The sequence below is a fragment of the Eptesicus fuscus genome, chromosome 6 (genome assembly GCF_027574615.1).
Source record: "Eptesicus fuscus isolate TK198812 chromosome 6, DD_ASM_mEF_20220401, whole genome shotgun sequence".
Lineage (NCBI taxonomy): Eukaryota > Metazoa > Chordata > Mammalia > Chiroptera > Vespertilionidae > Eptesicus > Eptesicus fuscus.
In genome coordinates, this window is record NC_072478.1 from 68,777,278 (window position 1) to 68,803,765 (window position 26,488).

The 26,488-nt window shown below is 46.0% G+C and overlaps 1 protein-coding gene across 4 annotated transcripts in view; it reads right to left on the reverse strand.

Annotated features, from left to right (window-relative positions):
• Window positions 1-409: 409 nt before the first annotated feature.
• Window positions 410-26,488, reverse strand: part of SPRY1 (sprouty RTK signaling antagonist 1) — a 292,900-nt gene continuing 266,821 nt past the window's right edge. The window contains exons 1-2 of one of the 4 annotated variants that reach the window (XM_028150414.2): window positions 6,721-6,839; window positions 410-2,667 (exon numbers count right to left, since the gene is read on the reverse strand). In XM_028150414.2, the coding sequence (XP_028006215.2) occupies window positions 1,653-2,612 (960 nt within the window). In that variant the 5' untranslated portion in view covers window positions 2,613-2,667; window positions 6,721-6,839 and the 3' untranslated portion in view covers window positions 410-1,652. Of the gene's footprint in view, window positions 2,668-4,455; window positions 4,710-5,296; window positions 5,354-6,720 lie in introns of those variants that run through there. The other 3 variants (XM_054717758.1, XM_054717757.1, XM_028150402.2) reach the window with 3 other exon arrangements.

Below are 26,488 nucleotides of genomic sequence, written 5' to 3' on the forward strand. Positions count from 1 at the left end.
TTTATTACAGCAACAGTGCCTGAGACTCCGGGCATGCCTGCAGAACTAAATTCTGTAAGTTTTGCTGATGGAAGACCAATTTCTGATTAACCCAAGAGTTAAGATAAATATTTTTAAGAACTTCTAGATATGGGCCATTCCAAGACACTAAGACCTACACAAAGCCTCTTGCTTACAAAACAGCCAAAGTGGGAGTGATTGTTTACACTAATTACATTTTCACTTCATAGCAACTCACTTGGGAATTTGTTGAAACAGAATTTGGATTACAAATTTTGATTAGTGCATTTTCCAAGAAACATCTAGTTCAAAATTTGAAGTCACCTGTGTCTAGATGCGGGATATTAAGGGGAAGAAATTAAATGAGTGTGCATGAGGAGTCAAAGCAAGTGACCAACATCACCATAACAGTACAGGCCAATAAATGAAGAAATCAAGAGACATTTTTGTTAATTAATATATTTCTGCATTATAGTTAACATATGTACTTTCTTCGTATCACCTTATTTTCCGTTATGTATTGATATTTTGTTATATTCAGACATGAGTACATTTCAACAGTCTTTTGCAATAAATATCATAAAATAATAGATTCGCATAATAAATATTCTTTACAATAAAAAAGTTTAACAGACTTTTGTCTTAAAAATAGTCAGAATTCAACTTTGTGATTTATACATAAAATATACAAAAAGCACCACAATTTGTGGTTAAGGCAATGAAAACACAGAAGAGATTAGACTTACTCAGCTGTTCACTAACCAAGGCAAAGGGACCACTCAGGAGCCAAGATCCCTTTAGGCAGCATACTTCTCTGACACCTGCAGACTGATTAGCTATAAATATCAACTTCAGTAACCCAAGTGCCCTCAACGACAAGAGAAATGTGGTGAAAGGTGTGGGATGTGGAAGGAAGGTAGCTGAGACCTTCACAAATAAGAAAGCTAGAATAAAGATCAGCAAGATACAACCAATATATCTCCAATGTGAAGATTTACATTGTAGAGTGAATCTTACATACAAAAAACAAACAAACAAAACCATGGCATCTCTACAAGAAGACAATGCCAAAACTGAGGGGAGAGGACTCTGAGGGGCAAGAAGGCAGTGGTTAAAGGAAAACGTTTATGTTATAACAAAAATATATCCCCCGTGCTACTTAAGGGTCCAATGCTAGGAAGATAGCACTAACTGGAGAGAGACTGAATACATAGCTTATTTAAGCAATTAAAGGGTTGCTTTTTTAAACACCAATTTCCCTGCTCCCGGAATAACCCCGTCAGAAACAGCTCTCAATCACTGTCCCCTAGGGGTGTGTGTGTGTGTGTGTGTGTGTGTGTGTGTGTGTGTGTGGTGTGGGGGGGGGGTGTTGTGTGGGCAGAACAAAAAGGCTACACAAAACCCCAGCCAGTGGTTCCCAACACCCTCTTGGGGGGGGGGGTGGCAGAGGCTCTTGTCCTGAGTGGGACCCAGTCCATTCTCACTGATTGTCCGTGAGAGGGTGCCATCCACAAGTCAAGCCTTGGGAACAGGAGGAGAGAAGGCAGGAAATGGGAAAGTCGTAAAGAAAATGAAATCACTATCAAAGAGCATCTTTTTTCAACAGCCACAGCTCGAAAGTTAGTTCAGGAGGTCCAGACCCACCTCCCAAATCATGAAGGCTTCCCCTGAGCCCGGGAGGGGCAGCTCTCCAGCTTACAGTAGACAGTGTTGGAGTTCTTACATCTGCATCCCGGGCGGTGGGTCCAGTCGTAACACCCCCTGCAGAGCTTCAGGCATCCCTTGGCAGGAGGGTAACAGAGTAAGCAAGGTAGAAACAGAGACAGGGCTCCCATGCACAGGTACCTAGAGCAGCAGTGTGACTGGGAGCAGGAGCAAGGGCTGTCCGAGTACGAGTCGCCCGCGTCGTCGTTGGAGCAGTGGTAGAAGATGCCCTTGACCAAGCACATGCAGGTCCCGTATTCCACCATGCTCTCTGCAGAGCAGAGGCACTGCCGGTCACAGGCCAAGCAGGACGGCAGGGTCCTGGGAGCCGTGCACTCGCCACACTTGCACTTCCCACACTGCTCACAGATGAACTTGTGCTGGGTCAGGTCCTCTTTCAAAGAGCCCTTCAAGTCATCCACGGTCAGCTGCTTGGGCTGGGTCCGGATTGCCCTTTCAGACCGGTGAGCAGGGACAGGTCTGGCGGGCGGTGACCTTCCCAGCAGCCCCTGCTCAGAAGAGGCGCTGCTACCGCTCCCAGAACTGGCCGCGCTCCCAGTGCTGGTAGACCTGCTCAGCACCGGGCCCCGGGCGTGATGTGAGAGTCCCGCGTGTCCCAGGTGGCTCGCAGGTCTATGCTCGTAGTTGTTATTCACATTAACTGGTATGATTTCGTGAGTCCTCTCGTGCTTTTCTTGTCTTGGGGCTGTTCGAGGAGCAGGTCTCTTCACTACTGACGGTCCTTCCGTGTATTCATTGCTGCCTCTGATGGCTTTGATCTGGTCTAGGGACAAAATAGCAGCAGGTGGGATCTCTCTGTCATAGTCGAGCCTCTGCCGGCTGTCCAGGGCGGGCGGCTGGGTCACGACCAATGAACTGCCACTGCCATGCTGGTTTGGGGGATCCATGTGTAGTGATCTGGAATTTTGGCAATCAGTGGGAACCTGGCATGCATCTGAAATCCTAAAAGGAAATCGAACATGAAAAAGACAGAGAAAATAAATGACAGGAAGTATTTCTTTTAGAGGGGGGGCGGGGGGGGGGGGAAACCCTGTCAAGTCACACAAATTGCCTAAAGCACCTGGTAGTGATCACCTTCATCAGTGGATTACAGTGATGCTGGGGTCCTGGCCAGAGTCCAATCCGAGAGAGGCCGAGGACCACATCATGGAAGAAGAATTCGAGCAAGAGACCCCATGCCATAAACATTAGGTTATGCAACTTGTAAAAAGCAGAATCAGGAAGTAGTGCCTTCCTGCTGGTGAAACTAACAAATAATGAAAACATGCCCTTGTAGGGAATACTGAGCATAAGCACTGGAAGAGAAAGCTCAGTATCAGTCCATCTCCATAAAGGAAAATATCCACTTAAAAAATGGCTTTGATGCTGTTGCTTTTTTGCCATTTGTTTGCTGTTACAAGCATTTGGACTCATGATGAAGAAACTAGTTAAGGTATATACTTCATCCATTAAAAAAAGAGATTCCAAACTAAAATGGAGTCTCAGAATAAGAAGTCGTTTTCTGTAGCAACCAGGATTTTCAAGCTAGCTCATTATTAATGTACGAGATGCAAAATGAATACAGACGAATATAGCAGTTCTTGGTGTTTATAGCTACAAAAGTGTGTGTGTGTGTGTGTGTGTGTGTGTGTGTACACGTGTGAGCATGAGCACGCGCGCACACACACACACACACACACAAACCTCCATGTACAGTTCCATTCATGTTGAAGAGTATTCACATTTGAAATCATGAAAAGACTTTTTAAAGTTTAAATAAGGGCTCACTCGCATAACAAGATAACTTTTCGTGCACACACAAATGTTAGGCCTTTAAAGCAGTACGGGGAAATCCATTTCAATTATCTGTATTTCCTCTAATTTAAAAATCTGCATTTCCATGACAGCCTGATTTTCAAAAGCACTGCCAACTCTGAATTAACATGCTGCTTGTAATAAAAATAAGTACGGCAATACCCTGATAAAAACGAGCAGTTGTGTTTCCTTACCAGCAGTAAAAGACTTCTCATTTATAATGCATTCCTTATAAAGCAAACGACCAAACATAAAAACGTTTCCGTTTTCAATTAGTGGTACACTAGAATACTTTTCACACGAATTCCTCCCCAAAGTCTACAGATTCCACTCAACTCAAGAATGAAAAGAAAAAAAATGCCCTTTCTCCACTGCCACTCGGAGCCAAAGATAAAATAAGATAAAAATACAACCACCACCAGCTTAAGGAATAAAGCAAAAAGAAGTCCATTTCACCTGACAACTAGAGCGAATATCTCGTATGTTCATTTCTGGGGGTCCCTTCCCTCGTTCTCCCAAGATTCTGCCTGATTCTTCCTCCTCTGTACCTGGGGACCAACACGCTCACAACCTGCTGGGTTCAATCCCCGAGTCCTTAGAAGCCTGAGAGAAACCAGTCCGTGGCCACTGCACATCCCTCCTCCCCACCGCTCGTTAACCCGGGCTTGGAGGTAAGGCGTGTGTCAGAGAACTAAGGACACACGATGGAGGGGGACTGGAGTGCAGAAAAGCCCCAGGCGCGCTGTGCCCGCGTGTTCACTGACCGTGGTCACCTAGCCCCTGCGGGCTGGGAAGGCCGGCAGAAAGGGAGCGAGCCACCTCCGGTCTGAAGCCAGGTCCCCGGGCAGCAGGTCCAGTCCCCCCCCCACCACCCCAACACGCTCACTGGCTCTGGGCAAGCGGTTCGCCCCGCGAAAACGCGACCCAAGTCGATACCTTCTCGGACAAGTCCCTCACACACCGAGGACCGCCGTGGGCTCTCCAAAACCAGCGTGCGTCCCCCCCGAGGTGGCGCGCAGATCCCGGGCGGGCCCGCGGCACGGACGGCCCGCCGCGCGCGCGTCCGCACCTGGGCGCACAGCGGCCGCCTAGGGCCGGGGACGGAGGCGCGGGGCCGCGGCCGCACCGCAGCGCCGCCACAGCGCCCGGCCGGCGGGGGAGCGCGCCCTCTGCGCTCCGAGCCTGGAGCGCTGAATAAATAGTTGACGGAGAGGAAGGAAAAGGAAAAAGTTATGAATGAAAACAAGTTCTCTCCCCCGCTCCAGCGGGCGGGGGAGAGGGGGGGGCGGAGGCGGAGGTGTCCATGACTCGGAGGGCGGGCTGCCCTTTAAAGGGGCCGCGCCGTCCCCCGCCGCTCCGCGGGCTGGCAAACGGGCAGAACGTGGGGCTGGGGGACGCAGGCGGGTTCGGTCTGCGGGGGGGACGCGAATTCCGGGGTCTGCTCACCGCACGCGCGCGCGCGCACACACACACAAATACACACGCGCGCACATGCGCGTGCACACGCCTGAGCGCGCCCACGGCTCCGCCGGGTGCCCCGTCGCACGGGGACCCCGCCACAGAAAGCCCGAGGCCCGCACAAACCAAAAAGCTCCAAGGCCTCCGGGAAGTCACCCCATCAAGACTCCTCGCACCCGCCTCTCACGTGGAGGGTTCCCCCAAAAGGACGCCCGGGCCTTGGCGCCGCCGCCGCTTCGGGAAACGGGACGGACACCCTGCCTGGTTGTCCGGTCACTGGCCCGCGCCCGCACCTGCCGCCCGCCCGCCCCACACTCACCTAGGCCGCGGCGGGGGCGGGGGGCCCGGGTCCCGGTGCGGGCGGCGGGCAGGCGCCGCATCAAGCGCGGCAGGGCGGGCGAGGGGGCATGGCCCGCGCCGCCGCCGCCGGGCAGGAGCGCTCCCCGCGGCCCCCTTCCGGCCGCGGAGCTCACGGCTCCGGCACACGCCGCTCACAGCTCGCCTTGGCCTGGCGGCTCAGTAGCATCCACCTCTGGGCTCTTCTCGGGCAGCTCGTCCGAGAGCCGCAGCGCAGTCCCCTAGGTCGGAGGCTCCGAATCCCGGGCGGCAGGGGAGCGGCGGCGAGGTCAGTGCGCGCCGCGCGCGGCACAGAGGGCTCCCCGGTGCGGATCGCCGCTCGCGCGGAAGGCGGCGGTCGACGGGCGAGCTCCACGTCCGGGCTTTGGAGTCTCCGCGGCCCGGGTCGAGTCTCGAACCGGCGTCTGCGACGGGGCCCAGGAGCGCACGCCCGCGAGGCCGAGGCCGCCGCTCCCGGGGGTGGGGGTGGGCCTTTTTACCCGCTCTTTTAGAGGGGCGGTGAAGGGAACGAGGTTGGGGGGCTCTCTTGGGGGAAGAGGCGGGGCGTCGTCCGGCCCGCGCAGGTCCAGGCACTGTCCCGATCCGCACTCTGCGCAAGTGGGGCGCCGCGTCCCGGGCGCTGCGGTCTCGGCAGGTCAGCCTCCCCGGCCGGCGTTCACTCGCGGTCCTCCGAACCTCCTGCTCATCAGCCGAGGAGCCTGCTACAGAGGGTTGGACATAAAAACACGTTAATCTCCCTCTTTCCCGGCGCTCGGACGCGGGGCGGGCCGCCCGCCGCCCGCTGCCATGTGCTGGCTGTTGCTGCTCCCCGTGATTGACAGGCCGGCGCACAGTCGGCGTGTCAGCCGAGAACCAAAGTAACATGCCATCTTGCACGTTTTTGCCGAAGTGCTTTTGCCCCCTTGGAATGCCCAAGAGTTCAAACAGCGTTCAAGCAACGCCTCTGCGCATTGGAAATCAATACACAGAGACGGGAAATTCAGGTTTTAAACAATTGCTTCTCCGACAATGCCTAAACAAACACGCATTTGGTCCACACGCCAGCCCCTCTTCCGCACAAACCACCCAGTTTGCCACACACCGGACCGCCTCAGACTTTAAACTTGTTACTTCTCGGATAAGGGAGGGGGGGGATCAAAGGGACCCTGCGGGTTTTCTTTTCTCTCACACCCCCCCCCCCCCGCCTCACCACCACCCCCCCTCCTCCCGCGATAGCATTTACTTTAAGAGCACTGGTTTTAGCAGTGGGAAGGCTACTGGAAATTCGAATTGCAACCGCATATAAAGCGAGTTCAAAGGAACATTCAGTTCCTTGCAAAAGCCAACATTTCTCACCTAATCTTTCCTAAAACGCCTACAGAAGGAAAGGAAGAAAACGGCTCTTACCTAACGCAAAGGTTGGAAATTGCTCTCCAGGCACGTTTACAGCGGCCGTAGCTGTTCCTTATCCGCGGCAGGGAGCTCTGTCTGCTGCTATCACTCTGCAAACCACTGCATGCCTTACAGAGCAATCCCACTCTAGCTCCCCACAATTTCAGTTCCTCGCCTCCACCTCCACCTCCACTCCAAGACACGCCTCCCGTGATATCATGTGTCAATCACATGGCTGCCTGAAAACCTGGAACAGGATTTCCCCAACAGTTGTTTCCTCTTTCGTTGTAAGTGCACCAACTTGGAAATGTTGCACTGTACACGCGTGCAATAAACATCCTCTAAAAGGACGCCTCTGACAATCCTGCAAATGCAGTTTGCCATAAAATAATACCTTCAAATTCACTCATCAACCTTCAGTTATCTCAGTAAAAAAAGTATGGATTCTATCTTTAAAGTTGAATTAGAAAGTAATTTTGAAGAATAAAAGATTAAAAAGTTGTATGTGAAGCCATCGCTTCTGATCAGCTAGAGAAAAAAAATGCATATTGATATAAAAAGATGATGATATTACAGTTCCTATTTAAAGCAAAATTCAGAATATGCAAAATCTGAAAGTTTGAAAGGTGGACTCCTTACTGCAAATGTGTAAAACAATATGTCATAGAGCTGGAATTTCTTGCTGTCCATTTTATCATACTTGCTTCATCATGATTTGTGATATAATGTCTCAAAAATCAATCAAACTTTAAAATTCCAAATTCCTTCAATTTTGTAATATATTTGTATACTTTTGCAAAAAAAAAAAAACAAACAAAAACAAACAAAGCCCAATCCATGTATTTTTTAAATCAGCTAAATGCCAACCAATTAAAATAGAAATAATTTACCAAAAAGCTTTATAATTCTATTGTCACTGGGGTTTAAAAAACCATTTTACCAGTAGGAAACTTGCTTTTTGTTTCCTTTGAAACTACTAGATTTTAGATGTTTATTATCAAAATCACACTTAATGCTGCAGTTAGGCTAGCTAAGGTAAAATTTAAGGTTCCTCGGAGACTTTTAAAAGACACCTAAAAATAAAAAACACATAGTAAGTGGAAAGGAAATATTTTCTCCAGGTACTACATTTAAGAAGTAACTTAAAGTCTTTGGGAAAACAAACCAAACAAAATAAAACTCCAGGATTAAGTCCCATATAAATCTGAGTATTGAAATTTTCAGTTCAAAGTAATTGTTAAATCTCCTTCTTCACAATAACAAGTGATACTGTTTTGAAACTGGCTTTTTTCTATACTGGACTTACACATGTTTGAGCTTTAAGGTGTCTTTGGAATTACCTGTAAGGAACCTAGGGCAGTGCTAAGACCATCAGCAAGAAAAAAGCAGCACCAGAAAGTAACATAGACCAAGACTCATATTTACTCTTGCTCTTGCTCTTTTAAATTGTAGTAAAGTAGGCTGTTTAAAAAGATACAAATCAACTTTATTGTAAACATTTTCTATTTTTTCATAGATCTCATTATATTCTGGGATGTAATGAACTCTAATGATGGCTAGGCTTTTTTACCATTATGAATTGATGTGTAATCATCAAGTCAGAAGTAGAATATCACGTCATGGTACCTTATTTGGTTCTCCAAAATTGTTCTCTCAGCCATCATCACCCGTTTGGGACGGGAGGTCAGTTCACCAATGTGATAAAACCAGGAGAGGGAGCACTCAACATTCTACTTCCATAAATCCCACCACATAGGTCCCATGGATTCCTATCACAAATAAACTTCCAACTATTCCCACCATAGATGTCTGAAATTACAACCTCCATGAGATTAAGTATTTTTAAATTATAATAATCTATAAAATGTGTGACATTGTATCTATAACACCTATCTATACACGGGTCATATTCTATTTAGAAATAAAATATTACGTGCACAAAGTTGACCAGTGACCCTTTACATCATTTAGCACTAAAATGCATCAATATATTTTTCTTTACATACTAGATTACAAATAAATAGAGGGATAGCCTTGCCACCCTGGATCTAGAAGACATTTAATAAAAAATTTAAAAAAACATTTCGTTTTGATCGCCTACAACTATAAGACTTTATAGAAATTCTAAATTTTCAGCTTAAAATAGACAGTGTTTTTTTGTTTAGTAAGTTTAATTACTGTGCACCTTGGCTACAATTATATAGCTCGAGTATAAAATTCTGAGAAGGAAAAACAATGTAAATAAATATCCTTGGGAAAGTCTTACAATAATTTTCAGTTTACTATATTAAGATATATCTAAATGAATAAAGTGGATGGAAACTGAGCCCTGACTTGTTCATTGTCATGTGAAAACAAGATCAGCCATCTCTTCTGTTGATTTGATTTTTGGGAGAAAAAAAAAAAAGGTAAAATGAAAAAACAATCCAGTAACTCCACCCAACTGCTAGTGATTTTAAAAAAATAAAACGTGGAGTACAGAGAGGCTTAACTTATTCATTTATCTACTTTATTTGCCAAAATTGCAGACCCACAATGTATTCTGAGCTCTCGAAAAATAATACCTTAGTAATTCTTGTAATGTGTCTGCGGAGTCATGATAACAAACCCAATCTTTTATCTTGTTGAGAAGCAAACAAAAATAATCACAGAAGTTGGTGAGTTAGGAAATGAGTATCTAATAAACCAATGAAGAGCCAAGAACAAAACCTAGTCTCTCCTTTTAGGGCCATAGTCACTATATTACTGTACTTCCCAAGAAAAGCTGGCAAGCACAGGCCATTTTATTTTCAGTTTCCTTTTGTAAACAATCTTTGTAGTTGACAGAAATAGACCAACATACTCGGTAAATTTTCCATAAACATTCTCTTCATTTTCGTAAGCGTAATTCTCATCCTGCCCTATTTGAAATACAAATGTTCTGTATTAGTTTCAAATTCTGGAGGTGGGTAAACCCAGCAATACATTGAGTAAATTACACTGGATGATTTGTGGGATCCCTGTCAGCTCTATAATTCCACACCTCGCCATTTGTGTCCTTTGTCACAAGTGACTGTTTTCCTACAAGCTGTAGGAAAAGAAAGACATGCAGATGGAAGGGCTCTGAATTGGTGCCTACGTGTCATATTCCTTCACAGAGAATCACAGGGACACGTTAGACAAACGGCATCACTTCTATGTAGCAAAGATCTGACTAAGTAAGTGCACGTGGTAGGACTGTTTGAGGACACACCTTGGCTCTGGTACAGTCTTCGTTTCTTCTCTAGACAACTGAATAATAAAACCGGTCTCTCTCCTCCTCCATCATAGTAAGTGTTTCCTTCTGAGCCCTCACTTGTTCATTTTAAGGAGAAAACAGGATTTTCCATCTCTTCTGCTGATTTGGTTTTTGAAACAAGAAGTGGAGTGGCCCTTATAATGACCACTTGGTATCATCTTAGACTCTGATCGGCAAAGGTTACTAATCTCCCATTTCCATTTCTACCTACTGCTAGCTTCATCTTCAGAGACAAGTGCGTAAAAACGTAGCTTAATTTAAACTTGTAACTGCCCCCCACAGATAGAAGAGTAAAAAAAAAAACAAAAACCACGTTTTCATTAAAACAAAAACAACTTAAAAGTCTTGCCCACTTTAATCTTTAATTCCTATTGAAATAACCTACGCCAAAGACTATATAGTTTATCCTTTCTATGGGAAAATAAAAGTACAATATTTCATTTGATGAGTGAATCTAGGCATGTCTTCTATCAGAATGCCTAATATTGAAAAAAAAACACACAAAAAACTTACAAGAGGTTTTCTTTTTAAAAGAGAATTGATTGCGTTTTCTCTGATTTACAATTCTCTTGGAACATTCTAAATAATTCCACTCATAGAAACATTTCACACGGTCTGTAATAACCGGTGGGATGTATATATTAAATTCTGAGTTTTTACCAAACCCTTCTTCTGTGTCATGGTCTATAAATTTAGCTGAGATACCCGATTTTCTCATAACAACCCCAGGTCCAGTATGGCAAGTGTGAAAATGACATGGTATTGAGAAAAGACCATCGGGCGTAGGGTCAGTTGATGTGGAGTTCACGTCCCAGCTTTGTCACTTTCCAGTTGGGGGGCGAGCCTTCCTTATTCCTCTCAGCCTGCTTTCTCGTCACTAACCCGAAGTAATAAACAATGCTTTGCCTTCCCATGTCACCGCGCAGGTGGACTCAGCACGCGGGCAGTGCTTTCTGAGCTCTCCAGCTCTGTATAAATGCGTGCGTTATCATCGCCTTGAACACCCTGTGTGATGAAGAAACGTTTCGGGTGCCCCTTTCCTGGTGCTTCATCCCCCAATACTAAATGCGTCTGTCTTCTAATTGTTTCAAGTTAATTCCGTTTTACTTTTGTTTTTCTCAAGCTGAACGCTTAGGTTTAAGTAATTGAATGCTGTGTGTGGTGTGTGCTTGCGTGTGTATGTACGTTATGGAGAAGCTAACTGCCAATAATTTCAGATTATGGAATTTAATGAGCCCTGATCGCTTCAATACTTATCTGGAATTTTTAATCTTTTACATTTTTACTTCTAGTGAAGATAAAGGTCATTGCAAATATTAACAAGTACATCTATAACATTTGTAAACTCTGTGATCATAAAGAGTAAAATAAAAGCAGATACATGTTTTTTAAAAAGTAACTGAATAACAATTTACAAGTTGAAAATAAGTAGAAAATTAAAAACAAAACAAACAAACAAAAACACACGATCCTTACACATATTTCCCGAAAGTACATTACTGCTGCTTCTTTTGGATAATCTCTTAGAATGTTAATTGTGATCATGAATATGGCAGATATGACTTCTGTCCATTACCAAAGTCCTTTATGAATCTTAATGGTTTGTATTCATTTTTTACATTGGTAGCAGAGATTATTTCATATAGCCATTGCATTTCAACTAACCAAAAACCTATGAAACGCCACCTATTGTTGAAAACAAGTCATTTCAAAGTTCAATCGAAACCTGGAAAATGTGACTGAGCCCTGGACGTGGGTATTCCTGTTGACCACGGTTTTAGAGGGCCGTGCCCAACCGTAGGCTAATGTATGTGTTCTGAGCGCACGCGAGGTGGGCTAGGCTAAGCTACGATGCTCGGTAGGTTCGGTGGGCTAATGCAGTTTCAACTTACAACGTTTTCAGTTTACAATGGGTTTTTCGAGATATAGCCCACCCCAAGTGCAGGAGCCTCTGTACCTGTTCTAAGTTACCACTTTGAGTAGATGAGCACCTTTTGGATACATTCGTCCTAATGTGTTGGTTAAAAGTCAGTATCGCTACTTCGTTACCTTTCCATGGGTAGTGCAGCTTCAGGCAGGCAGAGTGGTTTTGGCTTTTAGACGCCCCCAAAAGCATCCAGGATCAAAGAGGACACCAGGTGGTCATTATAAGGGCCACTCCACTCCTTGTTTCAGAAATCAAATCAGCAGAAGAGGTGGTAGTCTTGTTTTCTTTTGAAAATGTAGAATGAGTGAGGGCTCTGATGGGAACACTCACTGTCATGGAAGAAGAGAGAAGACTTTATTCACTGTCTTGCCGGGTGCTCTCCTCCCACACCGTGCTTGCTAAGCCACATGGAGTAGGAAAAATGATCCCGGGGAAGAGCAAATTGCTCCCATCCAAGACCCTGCACCCGGGGCTGTGGCTCCTCTGGTTTTTCCTGTATTCTTCTTCCTCTCACCTTCCCACCACAGGGACTTTCACAGGCAGTGTCTTTGTGAGACAGATCCCTGCCCAGGGCCCGTGGTGTCCACGTGCATGTTAGTGCTTGAAGCGCTGTATTTAAGATCCCAAATTTACCTTTGAATTCAAGACTATTTTTGAATTCAGGAACAAATATAATACAGGAACAAATCAGAGGTTTCAATCAAGAGACATCTGGACGTAAAAGAAAGGTCTGTCTCTTATTAACACCTTTCTCCCCAATCCTTCCCCCCACCACACACACACACACACACACACACACACACACACACACACACACACAGGTTAAGTGTAAAAAATGGGACAGCACTGAAGATCAGATATGGTAAATAGAATTCCTAAGTAGGTTATATGAAACCTAAGTGAGAAATGAGTGAAATTGACCTTATTGTGGGATGCAGTTCCTGGGGGATTTCTCCGGGCAGGTCATTAAACTGCTTGCCCTGTCGCCGTTTAGCCAAGACAGCATGGTGCATACACAAATGTGATCAGCATGCTTTAACTTTTGTTTTCTGTGTGGCACTAGAATGCACACGCAATCTGCTCTTTTCTGACTACAAGGTGCACCCTCTGAGCCCCTTTGCTTGTGCCATGGCCCTCGTGGTGTCTCCGCAGATGTCACACAGAAACGGGATGCCCAGCACCCCTGTAGCTCAGACCTCTCCGTTCCCATCTTCCACCGCCTGCCTGCTCACCGCAGCAAAGCCATCAGAGCCCAAAGTGTTCAGAGCCGCTGCACTGAAATGTGTTATGTCGTGATTTGTCGGGCAGGGAGCGTTTTCTGCCTCTAGGGGATTTGTGTTGAATCATCAACACTATTCCCAGGAAGATGTGTATTAAAAATGAGGAAATAGCAAATGTCAGGAGATATTTTAAGTGAATGTGTTGCTTTTACTTTTTAACGTGCACTTGCCCCTTATTCCTGCTTTGTTTTTAATTTTGTACAGAAACCTCACTGACACCGTGTGGCTTAGCCTCTGGCCCGGGATTTTCCTTCCCTCTGGTGACAGGTGGGTCTGTGGTCAGTCACCTGCTCCCTGGGGCTTTGGGTTTGCGGGTGAAGGAAGTGAGGGGGAAAGGAGAGGGGAAAGGACATCCGGGAAGACGGGGAGGGGTGTCTTAACTGGCAAAAAGTCTAAACAGTAAGCTATATTCAAAAATAAATGTAGGCGTGTGCCTTGTATACTACGTATTAAAACCGAAAGTTCCAGAAAGAATGAAGTTAAACCGTCATTTACTGTCCCATAATTATTTAATACAGTCATTCTGGGTTCTGCCTTCTATTCTGAACAGTGACCTTTCTACTGAACAAGAACACATCTACCAGGTCTGAATTATTGCAAGTTCCAACGTGGGCTCTGAATTAATGAGATTAATGAGATTTTTTTTACACTACCCAGGGAACTGGTCCTGGGGTAGGAGTTTTATTAATGAGTGGCCCTGCCCTCCACGACAGTGTGCCATTTGATGGGTGTATTTTCATAAGGCCCTGTGCAAACATCACTAATTGGCTCTCGCTCGGTTCCCTGTGACAGTCGGGATCCTGAGCATACATCACAGCAGCGACCCGGCTCCACCAGAGGAGGCTGGGGGCTGAGGCTGCTCCTTGTGTAACAGTGTCACAGGAAGGTTATGCTGTGAACGCTGGTTTCAAGGATATTTCAGGCTTACCTCGAAGATATTGCAGGTTTGGTTCCAGACCACTGCAATAAAGGGGCAATCTAGCCCTAACCGGTTTGGCTCAGTGGATGGAGCGTCGGCCTGCGGACTGAAGGGTCCCAGGTTCGATTCAAGGGCATGTACCTTGGTTGCGGGCATATCCCCAGTGGGGGGTGTGCAGGAGGCAGCTGATCAATGTTTCTCTCTTATCGATGTTTCTGACTCTCTATCCCTCTCCCTTCCTCGCTGTGAAGAATCAGTAAAATATATATATATATATTTTTTTAAAAATATTTTTTTTTTTAAAAGGGACAATCTAGCCTGGTCTGTGTGGCTCAGTAGTTGAGCGTGACCTATGAACCAGGAGGTCACAGTTCCCTTCCTGGTCAGGGCACATGGCCAGGTTAAGGGCTCAATTCCCAGTGTGGGGCGTGCAGGAGGCAGCCGATTAATGATTCTCTCATCATTGATGTTTCTATCTCTCTCTCCCTCTCCCTTACTCTCTAAATCATATTCTAAATTCCAGATTTGGGATTTTCACAAGTAGGAAATCAATAAATATATATTTAAAATAAATAAATGAAGGGACAATCTAAATAAAGCAAGTCCCATGAATTTTTTGGTTTCCTAGTGTCTATAAAAGTTATGTTAACACTATACTGCAGTCCATTAAGTGTGTGATAGCATTATCTATAATAATAAAAGCATAATATGCTAATTAGACCAGACAGCTGAATGACCTTCCGGACGTCCTTCCGGGCAACCTCCGGATGAAGCCGGGGCTGCGAAGGCCGAGCCCTTGGCATGAATTCGGTGCATCAGGCCTCTAGTGTCTGAAATAAGAATGGATGTACCTCCATTAAAAAATGCGCTATTGCTAAAAAAAATCTAACCATCGGCTGAGGCTGAGGCTTCAGTGAGTGGTCAGCTTTTCGCTGGTGGAGGGTCTTGTCTGGATGTTGATGGCTGCTGACTGGTCAGGGTGGTGATTGCTGAAGGTTGGGGAGGCTGTGGCAATTTCTTAAAACCAGATGACAGTGAAGTTTGGCGCTTGGATTGATTCTTCCTTTCATGAATGATTTCTCTGCAGCATGCGATGTGACCTGATTGCATTTTACCCACAGCACTTCTCTCAACATTGAAGTCACTCCTCGAAACCCCTGCCACTGCTTTATCAACTAAGCTTATGTCATATGACAAACGTCTGTTGTCACTCACCACCCTCCTGAGCACCTGCACCAGGCGAGGATTCCATCTCCACTCCCCCTGCTCATCCATAAGGAGCAACTCCGCATCCGTTAAAGTTCCATCATGCGGGCCTAGAAGTTCAGTCACAGCTTCTGGCTCCACCTCCAGTTCCAGTCTTCTTGCCATCTCCGCCACATCTGCAGTGACTTGCTCTACTGAAGTCTTGAACTGCTCAAGGTCAACCATGAGGGCTGGGGTCAGTTTCTTCCGAAGTCCTGTTAATGTTGATAGTTGGGCCTCTTCCCCTGCATCTGGAATGTTATTCATGGCATCTGGAATGAGGAGTCCTTCCCAGGGGTTTACAGCGGGCTTGCCCAGACCCATCAGAGGACAACGATCAATGGCAGCGATCGCCTTATGCAACGTACCTCTCCAATAGTAAGCCCTGGCTGTTCCGATTCCAAAATGACACGGATCAACTTTTGTCCAGAAGAGCTTCTATACTAACAGTGTGAACTCCCTAAACACTGGTCAATTCTTTTTTTTTTTTTTAACATAAAAACTTATCAGTTGCTTCCCATTGTCCTCAGTCTGTATCCCAACTTGTGACATGGCCTTGGGCCCCTGTGATCTGGCCGCTGCCTCTCGCTGCAGCCACATCCTGGTTCTCGGTGCTGCAGCCACACTGGGATTCCTTTAGTTCCTGGAATGTGCCGAGGTTTTGCTAACCTCAGAAGCTTTGCCGGTTATTTCTCCTTCGGTTACAGGATGTTCCAACATGCTGTACTGCTTTGCATGATTTTGCACAACTGTAATTAATTATTTGTTGACGTTGAGTACTTTGTTTAAAGTCTGTCTTTCCTTCTAGACGGCGAGGCATGCGTGCGGACGTTGTGTTCACATCACGGCCCCCCACCCCAGCCCCTGTGGAGTCCTGAGGCTCAACCCATGCATGTGCGCAATTAGCAGAGGTTTCTCTCTTACAGGAAGAACCTAATTCATTGATGAGGACGGAAATTCAAGTTCCTTCTGTGTTCTGTAACAATCAAATCAACAAAGTATTAACAAGAACGGTTTGTATATTTCTCAGTGCAAACACATTTTTGTATCTTATTTTGCGGGGGCGGGGGGGTGTCTCACTGTCTCCCCAACAATATAGGGATAAGAATATCTAATAAATTCTCTTCTCACATTATTAGCTCATTTGCATAAAGTTAAAAACATAAGGTAGAAAATGAGACATATCATAATCTAAATTCCAGATTTGGGAGTTTCACAAGTAGAAATAAAGAACAAGCGGTAACACGGTGATTTAATAAGTCAGCTGTTTCCTTTCCGATTAGGGGCGAATCACAAGGGTACATGCCTAAGACAGCTTTCCAATCAAACGTGGCTAATCCGTTGATTTCCAACAGTCAAGAAACCCAGGAGAGACCCAACAGTGGAGTTCTTTGTGTTTCTTCTTTAATGAGTATTTGGCAAAACAATGAGGTGGAGGGAAACGTTCTTGAAGGCACAGAATCCAGTGTCACTTGCTTACAAAGCGACCATTGGGACCCGAGGTGATTGACCATCTGTTTTCAATCGTGGGTCAAAATTTCTTTTAATCCAGGATGTAATTAAATCCCCGGTATGCACAGAGATATCTATTTCACATCTATAATTCCCTAGATGTTTAATTATAAAGTAGTTGCAATCATTTGCACAAATCAGCCCACATTATGTTATTCTGACGGCAGGTTTACATGTTTTGAAAGGAGCTGTATGGGGCTCCGATGGGGGGAGACTGGTGTTTGTCTCATCTCCTTCGTTTTCATCTGCCCACCAGGCTGCTCCCCTGTCTCGCCTCTTCATCCGGCATTGAGACAGGGAGAGGTAATCTGGTCAAATCTGTGCCTGGTGGATCTGTCGTTACCCTATCTAGGTCAGGGTTCTAAGGGGATTTCTTATATTTTTCTTAAAATACGAACACCATTTTCTTTAAACTATTAGTTATATAGAAAGCAATACTACTTTAAAAAGAAACCTTAACTCTGAGTAAGACCGGAGAAAATAACAGATGGTATTCTTCATGTGGTAACGTCTGTGTCATGATTCCTGTCGGGCACCTGAGGTGGTTTCCAGGTGGAGAAACACCGGAGATTTTTCTTCCTGGTTCATTTTCTCTAAATCCACATCACATAAAGAGTACAGATCCCCATTACCACCCATGTATTCCATAGTTATATTTTTGTATTCTACACACAGCTATGGAATCAAACAATACAATGAATAAATAGCAAACAAATAAGCTGAGGTCTTCGGTCTCTATCTAAAGTAATAGGAAGAAGAAAGGGAACTTGCACTAAAATTCCTTTGTAAAGACAGGATCCTCGGAAAGTCTCACTCTATGTTGTGTACATGATTCTTACATCTTGGTAGGGGATCTAGAATGTAAAATTAGCTGTGTATTCGTGAATACACATTTTTAATTCTCTCTTGGACACCCTGGAAAATGTCTATTCCAGAATCAATTTCTGTGTTCGTACTTCATAGTGATGCTACTTCACACGACATACAGTTACTTCATAAAAAGGCAAAGAAAGAGACCCTTGCATTGGTCTAGAAATGAGGAGACAACATATTTAGGCTTTAAGCCAAATCCAGAAGCCAGAATGAAAACTGTTAATTAAAACATTCCATTGCCAACAGATAAAATTTATTATCTTTCCTTCCTTTTTAAAAAACGTCTTTGTCCCGCCGAAACCGGTTTGGCTCAGTGGATGGAGCGTCGGCCTGCGGACTGAAAGGTCCCGGGTTCGGTTCCAGTCAAGGGCATGTACATTGGTTGCGGGCACAACCCCGGTAGGGGGTGTGCAGGAGGCAGCTGATCAATGTTTCTCTCTCATCGATGTTTCTGGCTCTCTATCCCTCTCCCTTCCTCTCTGTAAAAAATCAATAAAATATATATATTTTTTAAAAAAGTCTTTGTCCCTTTTTAGTTTATACATGTTTTTCTTATTTTTATTTCCCCGACACCTCATCTGCAAGACAGGCATTTCCTTAGTACTCTGGTCAATCGCTTCCTAGACTACTGCCATTCACCTTGTTTGTTTGTTTTATTCTTTACCTTCTGTCTTCTCACCCGTCGGTCAATAACTACTTTGCAAAGAACTTACTGAGTGTGACCGTGTGGCCCTCCAGCCATCACACTGTGTGTGGTAGTGCTATGTGGCAGGAAGTGTAGCTCCTCCCTTCTTTACAGGGATTAGGTCAAGGGCACCTGGAGGGCAGGAGCCATGATTCTGCCTACCACAGGGGTCCTGTTCCAGGAGAGGGGGCCATGCAGACAGGCTGGGAACGCAGACCAGGGTTACACTTGATGAAGAGGCCCTGTGGCAGGAGACCCTGGAGGCCCCAGAAGTCTTACCAGCCAGGTAATGGCTGGCGGTTGCTGGGACTGCGGAAGCCTGTCCTGTAGCGGAGCTGGGTGAGGGGAGGGGCCAGAGGAGACGTGTTGGGAGGCCCTTAGAGTAGCCGTGCGGGAGGCGAGGAAGAAGTGAAGCAGAAGGCATTGGAGAGAGGGGCAATTCGTAAGACGTGGCAGCCGCTTGGACCTGTGATTCCAGAGATCGAGAGGCAACATGAATGTTCTGAGCTCATACGAGGCAGAAAAGGCACCACACGGCATTTTAAATGGAGTTCATCTGGCGGGAAAGAATCAGGCATATTTGAACAAAACCGTGTGGACGAGATGTCTGAGTCTCATGCACAGAGCAGATGGTTGGATGTATGGAGAGAACCCCTAAGGGAGAGAAACCCCCCCCCACCCCCCCCCCCCCCCAAAAAAAAAAGAAGAAGAAGAAGAAGAAGGGAAAAAAAAAAGGTTGAATGCAAAACTTTAGGATTTAGGGGCTGTTCATACATTTAGTAAAAAAAATGACTGTGTAGTTAGAGTGGCCACTTTGCTCCGGCACTGAGCTAAGTGAGCACTGCGCACGAAGAAGATAAAAACTCAGTTCCTGCCCTCACATGCCTCGCAGGCCCAGAGGAATGACAAGTCAGCAGTGTTTGAATGAACGAAGGGGGACGCAGGCATCCACAGTCACAACAGTGGGGGCAGGGGGCTGGAGGATGAGAAGGGAGGGAGAGGCAGGCTGTCTTGATTGAGCAGAAGAAGACGCCGACAAAGATGTCCCGAGTCCTGAAAGTTTGGAAAAGCCCCATGGATGTGGCGAACGCCGATAGCCGTGTCGTGCTGGTGAAAGGAAGGGTGAGATTTACTGTCAAGAATGAGAAGCTCACGGGGTGCACAGAGCCAAGCGCTGGTTTGCAGTGGGGAGGACTTAGCTGAGGGTAGCGTTACCTGGCATATAGCTGATGCTCAATAACTATTAAACAAGTGCATTAAAATTTGCAAAACACTCTTACATACATCATTGTGGTACCATCTCTTCCAGAAAGTAGCAAAGAAGAGAACACTTTCTAACTCCTTTTATGAGACCAGTATTATTCTCATATCAAAACCTAAAATACAGGAGGCAGTCGATCAATCATTAAAAATCTAACACCCACTTATGATTTTAAAAAGCCCTGCAAACTCTCAGCACATTAGGAATGAGAAGAACTCACCCAACTTGGTATCGAGCGTCTCCAGAAAACCTACTGTTAACGTCTACCTAGTGCTGAAAACCGAATGCTTTTTCTCTAAGACTGGGAACAAGGCAAGGATGTCCACTCCCACTGTTTATACTCAACACAGCACTGGAAGTTCTAGTCGCTGCAAAAAGGCCAGAAAAAGAAATAAAAGCTATACAACTTAGAAAGGAAAAGACCCAAACTGTCCCTATTTGAGATGACACGACTGTCTACACAGCAAGTCCTAGAACGAATAAATGATGAGAGATCAACACACAGAACCCAATTGTACTTCTATATATGAATAATAACATGCTGTTAAAAATTATTTAAAATACTTTTATTAGATGAGATTTTTACATGGGTCAAAACACAAAAGTACAAAAATGTGTAATGCCCTATCTCCCTAGTCCACTGATGGGCAACCTTTTGAGCTTGGTGTGTCAAACTTCGCCAAAAAACTGAGCATAACTCGGGTAGTGTGTCACTTTGAGGAAAAAACTAACTCCAAGACTCTTCTAGTCGCAAATGTTTCATCCTCAGGAGCAGCAAATGTTTCATCCTCGGCATGCGGCCTCCTCAGCGGCCGCGTGTCATCAGAAATGGCTACGAGTGTCAGTGCTGACACGCGTGTCATAGGTTCGCCATCACTGCCCTAGTCCCTAACCCTCCCACATAAGGAACCACAGCTATTACATTTTGAGTATCTCTTTCAGAAATTTTTACTGCTCACACAAGGAATTATAAATATATAACTTTTTCCACTTAGCCCACTATTTTTATATAACTGGTAACAGTCTCCACACCATTCTTTACCTTGCCCTTTTCACTTAACATTATATCTTGGAGAGCTTTCCATCCCAGCATATACAGAGCTTCCTCTGATTTGCAGCTGCATAGTATACTGTTTCACAGATGATTATAGCTTACCGAACCACAGGCATTGAGGATTTTTTTTTTTTTTACATATTTTGCTATGACAAGCAATAAACTTGTTCATCCTTGTAGGAACATATCTGCAGGATGAAATCCTGGAAGTAGATTGGTGAGGTTTTTGGAGTTGCCATTTTGTTAGATGTTTCCAAATAGCCATCGACTGAGATAGCACGATTTTTCACACTAGTTAGAACTATTAAAGAGAGTTTTTTCTTCCAGGCCTCACCAACACAGTGTGTCATCCAGTGTTTGAATGTTCGCCAATCAGATAAGTAAAAAATGGCACCTAGGTGTGGCTTTATTTGACATTTCTCTGATAGTAGCAGGAGGGTGGAACATCTTTTCAGAGCACACTAAAGACTGGGTGTATTTCCTTTCCTGTGAACTAACTGTTCAGCTATCCATTTGTCTATTTTATTGTATTTTCCAAAGACTTATTTTGTATGCATTGGTATCTGCTTCTGCTGTCTGTTTTCCAATTTGCTAATTTCTGCTTTTATTATTGCACTCTTTCTTTTTGTATTTCTTAGCATAAGTTGTGCTTAAGATGCTTAATTTGTTGCCACTCTTTGTTTATTGATATAAGCATGAAAGCCTTGAAGTTTCCTTTTAAAAGCTGCTTTAGCTATATCCCATAGTCCTGATATGTAGGTTTTCTATTCCTTGTATTTTCTATATATTTTCTCTATTTCAGTTTGTATTTCCTCTTTGAGTCAAAAGTTACAGATTTTATTGGTTTTTTGTTTTTTTTTTTCTTCATTCCTAGGTAGAAGGGGCTTTTATTGTTATCAGTATCTAGGTTGCTTCCATTTGTAATCAGAGAATTTTGTCTACAATATTTTAACTTTGGGAATTTGCTGAGGTGTCCTTTGTGGGCTAATCGAAGTTATCAGCTCAGGGACACTTAAAATGAAGATATGTTGTCCATTATGTGGGCCAGAGTCCAGGTACACGTTAGTTGGTTCCTGTGCTCAGGGTCTCACCAGGCTGCAATCAGGGCATTGGCTGAGGTGGAAGCTTCACTGGGGAAGAACAGTCTTCCAAGCTCTCTTAGGCTGTTGGCAGAATTCAGTTCTTTAGGGTCGTAGGACTGGGGTCCCAGCGTCTAGCTGGCTGTGGCTGGAAGCCACCCTCCACTCCGTGAGGCTGTACCCAGTTCCTAAAGGCCACCTGTGGGCCCGGGCCTCCCAGGCTTACAACGTGGCTGGCTAACACAGTAAGCCAGTAAGGAATGTGTGTAGATGGAGTTGACCAGCAAGACAGAGTCTTACAGAACGTAACAAAATCATGGGAGTTACGTTTTTTTCCCATTTCGATAAATCTTTATTGTTCAGATTATTACAATTGTTCCTCTTTTTTCCCCCCATAGCTCCCCTCCACCCGGTTCCCACCCCCCCTCTGCCCCCCCCTCCACTGTCCTCATCCATAGGTGTATGATTTTTGTCCAGTCTCTTCCCACAACCCCCACACCCCTTTCCCCCTGATAATTGTCAGTCCACTCCCTTTCTATGCCCCTGATTCTATTATAATCACCAGTTTATTCTGTTCATCAGATTTTTTATTCATTTACATTCCATCACCTTTGCCATAGTCTGTTGGTTTGAAGCAAGCCACAGGTCTCCCATCCCTCCCACACCCAAGTGGTGGCACTCCACAAGGTCATCACAACAGGAGGTCCAGGTCACGCGGCCACCTCCAAGTCTGCCAACACAGTGATCAAATCTGAGTCTTGTTCTTTCCTTTGTATATTTGGGTCTCATTCTATACCACTTGGTGTTTCTGTTTTCATCGTGTTTTAAGAAGTCTTTCATTACATGTACACTTCTTTCATTACATGTGGTTTTATGTGTGTGTATTTTTGTCATGTTGTTTTTCTAATATTTAAGGTTTTTATTATTGTCCTATTTTGCTCTTCATAGTTATAACCTGATTGACTAACCTCAGTCCTCTATTTCTTTAGCCAACAGCTACCAGTGCCCTGTTCTCAGCATTGATGAAATTATATATTTCCCCTGTTTTCCAGGCTAGCTGCCCTCACACACGGCTCTGTGTGACTCTGAGCAGATCTGTGGCTTCCGCTCTGAATGACCCAGATCCAAGGAGCCTTCTGCTACAAGCCCCGCTCATCGCACCTGCCCCACCCTCTGTTGAAAAGATTCATGTCAGTTAGTTCAGCCTAAGTTATGTTGTGGGAACAAATGGCCCCCAAATCTTGGTGGCTGACAACACAGATTTATTTCTCACTCATTCTGCAGCTATTGACCTGTGGGTCGACTGGCTCAGCAACATAGCCTCTTAATTCAAATAGCGCCATCCGGGACATCGCTGGGCTGTGGCGGAGGGGAAGGAAGGGAGCAGATCACAGGCCACATGGTGGCTCTTTAAAGCTCCCGCTTAAAAGTGGTACCTGTCACTCTGCTCACACATCATTAGCCAAAGCAAGGTTCATGGCCCAGCCCGATGCCAGCGGAGTGGAATGTCCATCTTCAGCAGGGACAGCCCTGCTCAGGAAGGGGCTAGAAGGTCGGGCGGGCAGGAAAGAGGCTGCTGGGGACGGCCAGAAAACAGTCTGAACAAATAATACAATCGATCACCCAGGGCAAATGCTTTAGCCCTCAGGATATGCCTCTCACCTTCCTAAGTGCTTGGTGTGTGTTTTGCTGGCTGTCACCTAGACCTACCCAGCGTCCTCCTCCCTGAGAAAGCCCCTCTCTCTATCCCCCCTTCCCCCTGGTAACTTAGCTGCACTTGGCAGCCTTTTACGCAGTTTGGAATCTAGAGACTGTACCCGTTTCCTAGTTTCACCAAAAATGATTTATTTCCATTCTCCTTGTTGCTTCTGGATGACTTCCAGAAAGCAAAGGGGAAATGCCGATGCGTGCAGCTCTGCTGACCCGGCCATCGGCCCCCCTGCTCTGTCCGTCGGCTGGCTGCAGCCCCGCCACAGAGCCACACGGCAGGCCCAGGGGATGAGAGGTGTGAACATTTTCATACTTTTGTATTTGTACAATCACGTCAGGCCTTTCCTTGTGAAGTGGGTAGGACTGATCATTGCTCTCTCGTATTTTCTTTCCTGTTTGTCCCGCTGGGATGTTGGGAACAGAACAGGAGTGGGATTGTTCAGTGATCACTATTCTGCAAAACTCCAAGAAAAGTGTTGCCCAGCACAAAATCAGTCCCCTGTCCCCCTCTCTCTCACTCCTTTTCAGCCCTGCCCGTGAGTAACGGATGCCACCGGGTGCACCGGTCTCCCGGGCCAGCGTAACACGTGCGCTTTCCTGACACCACCCTCGGCCCCTCAGCCGAGGCAGCCAACGCGCTCCAGGCTGCGAGGCCACCTCTTGGTGTCACCTCTGATGTTCACGCATTCATTCAATGAACAAGTTACACACCCCCGCCCCTTGTCTAATTTCCCCGGTGACTACCTTTGCCCCACTACAACCACAAATGGAAAGGTATTCACATAAATTTTGTAAAAATACCTTGAATGGAAAGAAAGGTGACATATTTTTGTCTGTAGTTCATCCTCAAAGATAAACTTTGGGGCCTGGTCAAGCTGTACGTAGATGGACGCTTTGCAACAATAAACTCAAACAACAGAGAAAGATCCCCAGGACACGAACACATGGAAAATTGTGAGAGGCAAGTCATGAAAGGGACTATGACGGCACAGACGTGGCCAGCCCGACTCTGCACCTGGTCCCTGGCTCCTGCTCTCACACGGCACCCAGGGGACCCTGCACTTCCACCAACCACGTTTCCCTGAGCTAAACCGAGGACGCCGAACTTGCGTAATTCAGACATGCTTCCCACGCTCGGCTTTCAGATTTAACAAGTGGAGAAAATAATCCACCCCACTCAGGGCGGTCTTTTTTAAAAATATATATTTTATTGATTTTTTTTACAGAGAGGAAAGGAGAGGGATAGAGAGTTAGAAACATCGATGAGAGAGAAACATCCATCAGCTGCCTCCTGCACACCTCCTACGGGGGATGTGCCCGCAACCAAGGTACATGCCCTTGACCGGAATCGAACCCGGGACCCTTCAGTCCGTAGGCCGACGCTCTATCCACTGAGCCAAACCGGTTAGGGCAGGGAGGTCTTTTGATGTGAGGGAACACGGAATATGTCCGTTGGTAAGCAAAACACATTTTTAAAAATAATTAGGTATTTTTCCAGTGGAGAGGAGGCAGGTGTGAGGAACAAGAACCAAGAGAAGGCTGGAACAGTACAAAAATCTTGAATGGGAAAATGTCTACCAATGAGGACATGGTAGACTGCAGGGCCCGGACTGGTGGTGTGTCAGTATGTGGGTGAAACGGGGTATGGTCTCTAGATTCCATCACCCACCTCTTTTACCCAGGTTAGTAGGTGGGGGGTGCCTCATATTCAAGACTGATAGACTTGATAGTACATTTCTGGGGGTAGAAAAATAGGAAGAATTATTCTAATCCGAGGTAAATATAACACACAGATTAGTGCTTAGGGCAGGTCTGAATCAGGGACTCAACGTCATGGGTCAGACGAAGAAGAACGAAGGGAAACAAAAGAAGGGCCATGTGCCCCTCCCTAGACTCAGGACCCGGGTTTCAAATCATGGAATCAGCATGGATTCTAAATTACGACGCAAAAGAGAGTGAATTGAAATGATGACTCAGAAGAACCCAGGGAGACAGTCAGCACCTGCAAACACACACACACGTCCTTGTTTTTAAAAAAAACCATAAACTTCTATTTGGGTCATCCTTAACAACTCGCAGAATCTCTTTTTAAATACACGTCACCAGAACGAAGCCGATGGAACCGGGAAGAGGCAGGAAGAGGCGCATTGTTTCACGACTCAGAAGAACCAGGGCCGTTTGTGAGTCGTAGCCTTGCTCCTTCCTTGTGGCGGGAGACGTGCCGGGAGCCAGACACCAGGCCTGTGACGCACAGGAAGAGGCACTTCCTGGACCCGAGGAGGGCGATGCTGCCTGGACAATAAGTACGAAGGCTCTCCAGGTGCGGGGACTGGACAGTAAGCAAACACGGACGTCCTCCTTCCCTCACCGTTACTGTCACCTTCGTGACAAAGCACCGTACGTCATGGAGCACCAGGAGTTTGGTAGTGTTTTTTTGTTTTGTTTTTGTTTTTCAGTCAAATTGCTTACATAGATGAGGGCCCTGCCCCCTGGACGCCCAAGGGGTGGCTGTGACCTCGGCACAAATCGTACCCGACTCAGTGATGCCCCCGGCCCCGGTCTATAGTTTAAACACATGGGGCTACGTCAGAGTCCTTCGAGACGAGCATGATTTAGAAGGAGAAAAGTAAAATGAAATCTTGTCTGTGAGGGTGTCCGTGGTCTCCCCGGGGGGAGCGTGGCGGGAGGGGGACAGGAGAGCTCCCGGGTGTGTGCAGCCTGGCCCTGGGGGTGGACACACGGCTATATTCGCTGCGGTGGTCGGTCCACCTGTGCGTTTCTGACTGGTGCGCTTTCCTGTACGCATGTTACTTAAGTCGTTCAGCAGACAAACGTGAGAAGCCGTCCGTAGATTTCTCATGCAGAATCTTGCAGACTTTCTGTACAGCACAGGGCACAGCGGTCTGGGAGCCCCGGGGCCCCAGCAGCAGCCCCAGGTGAACGTGGGATTTCAGGGTCCCA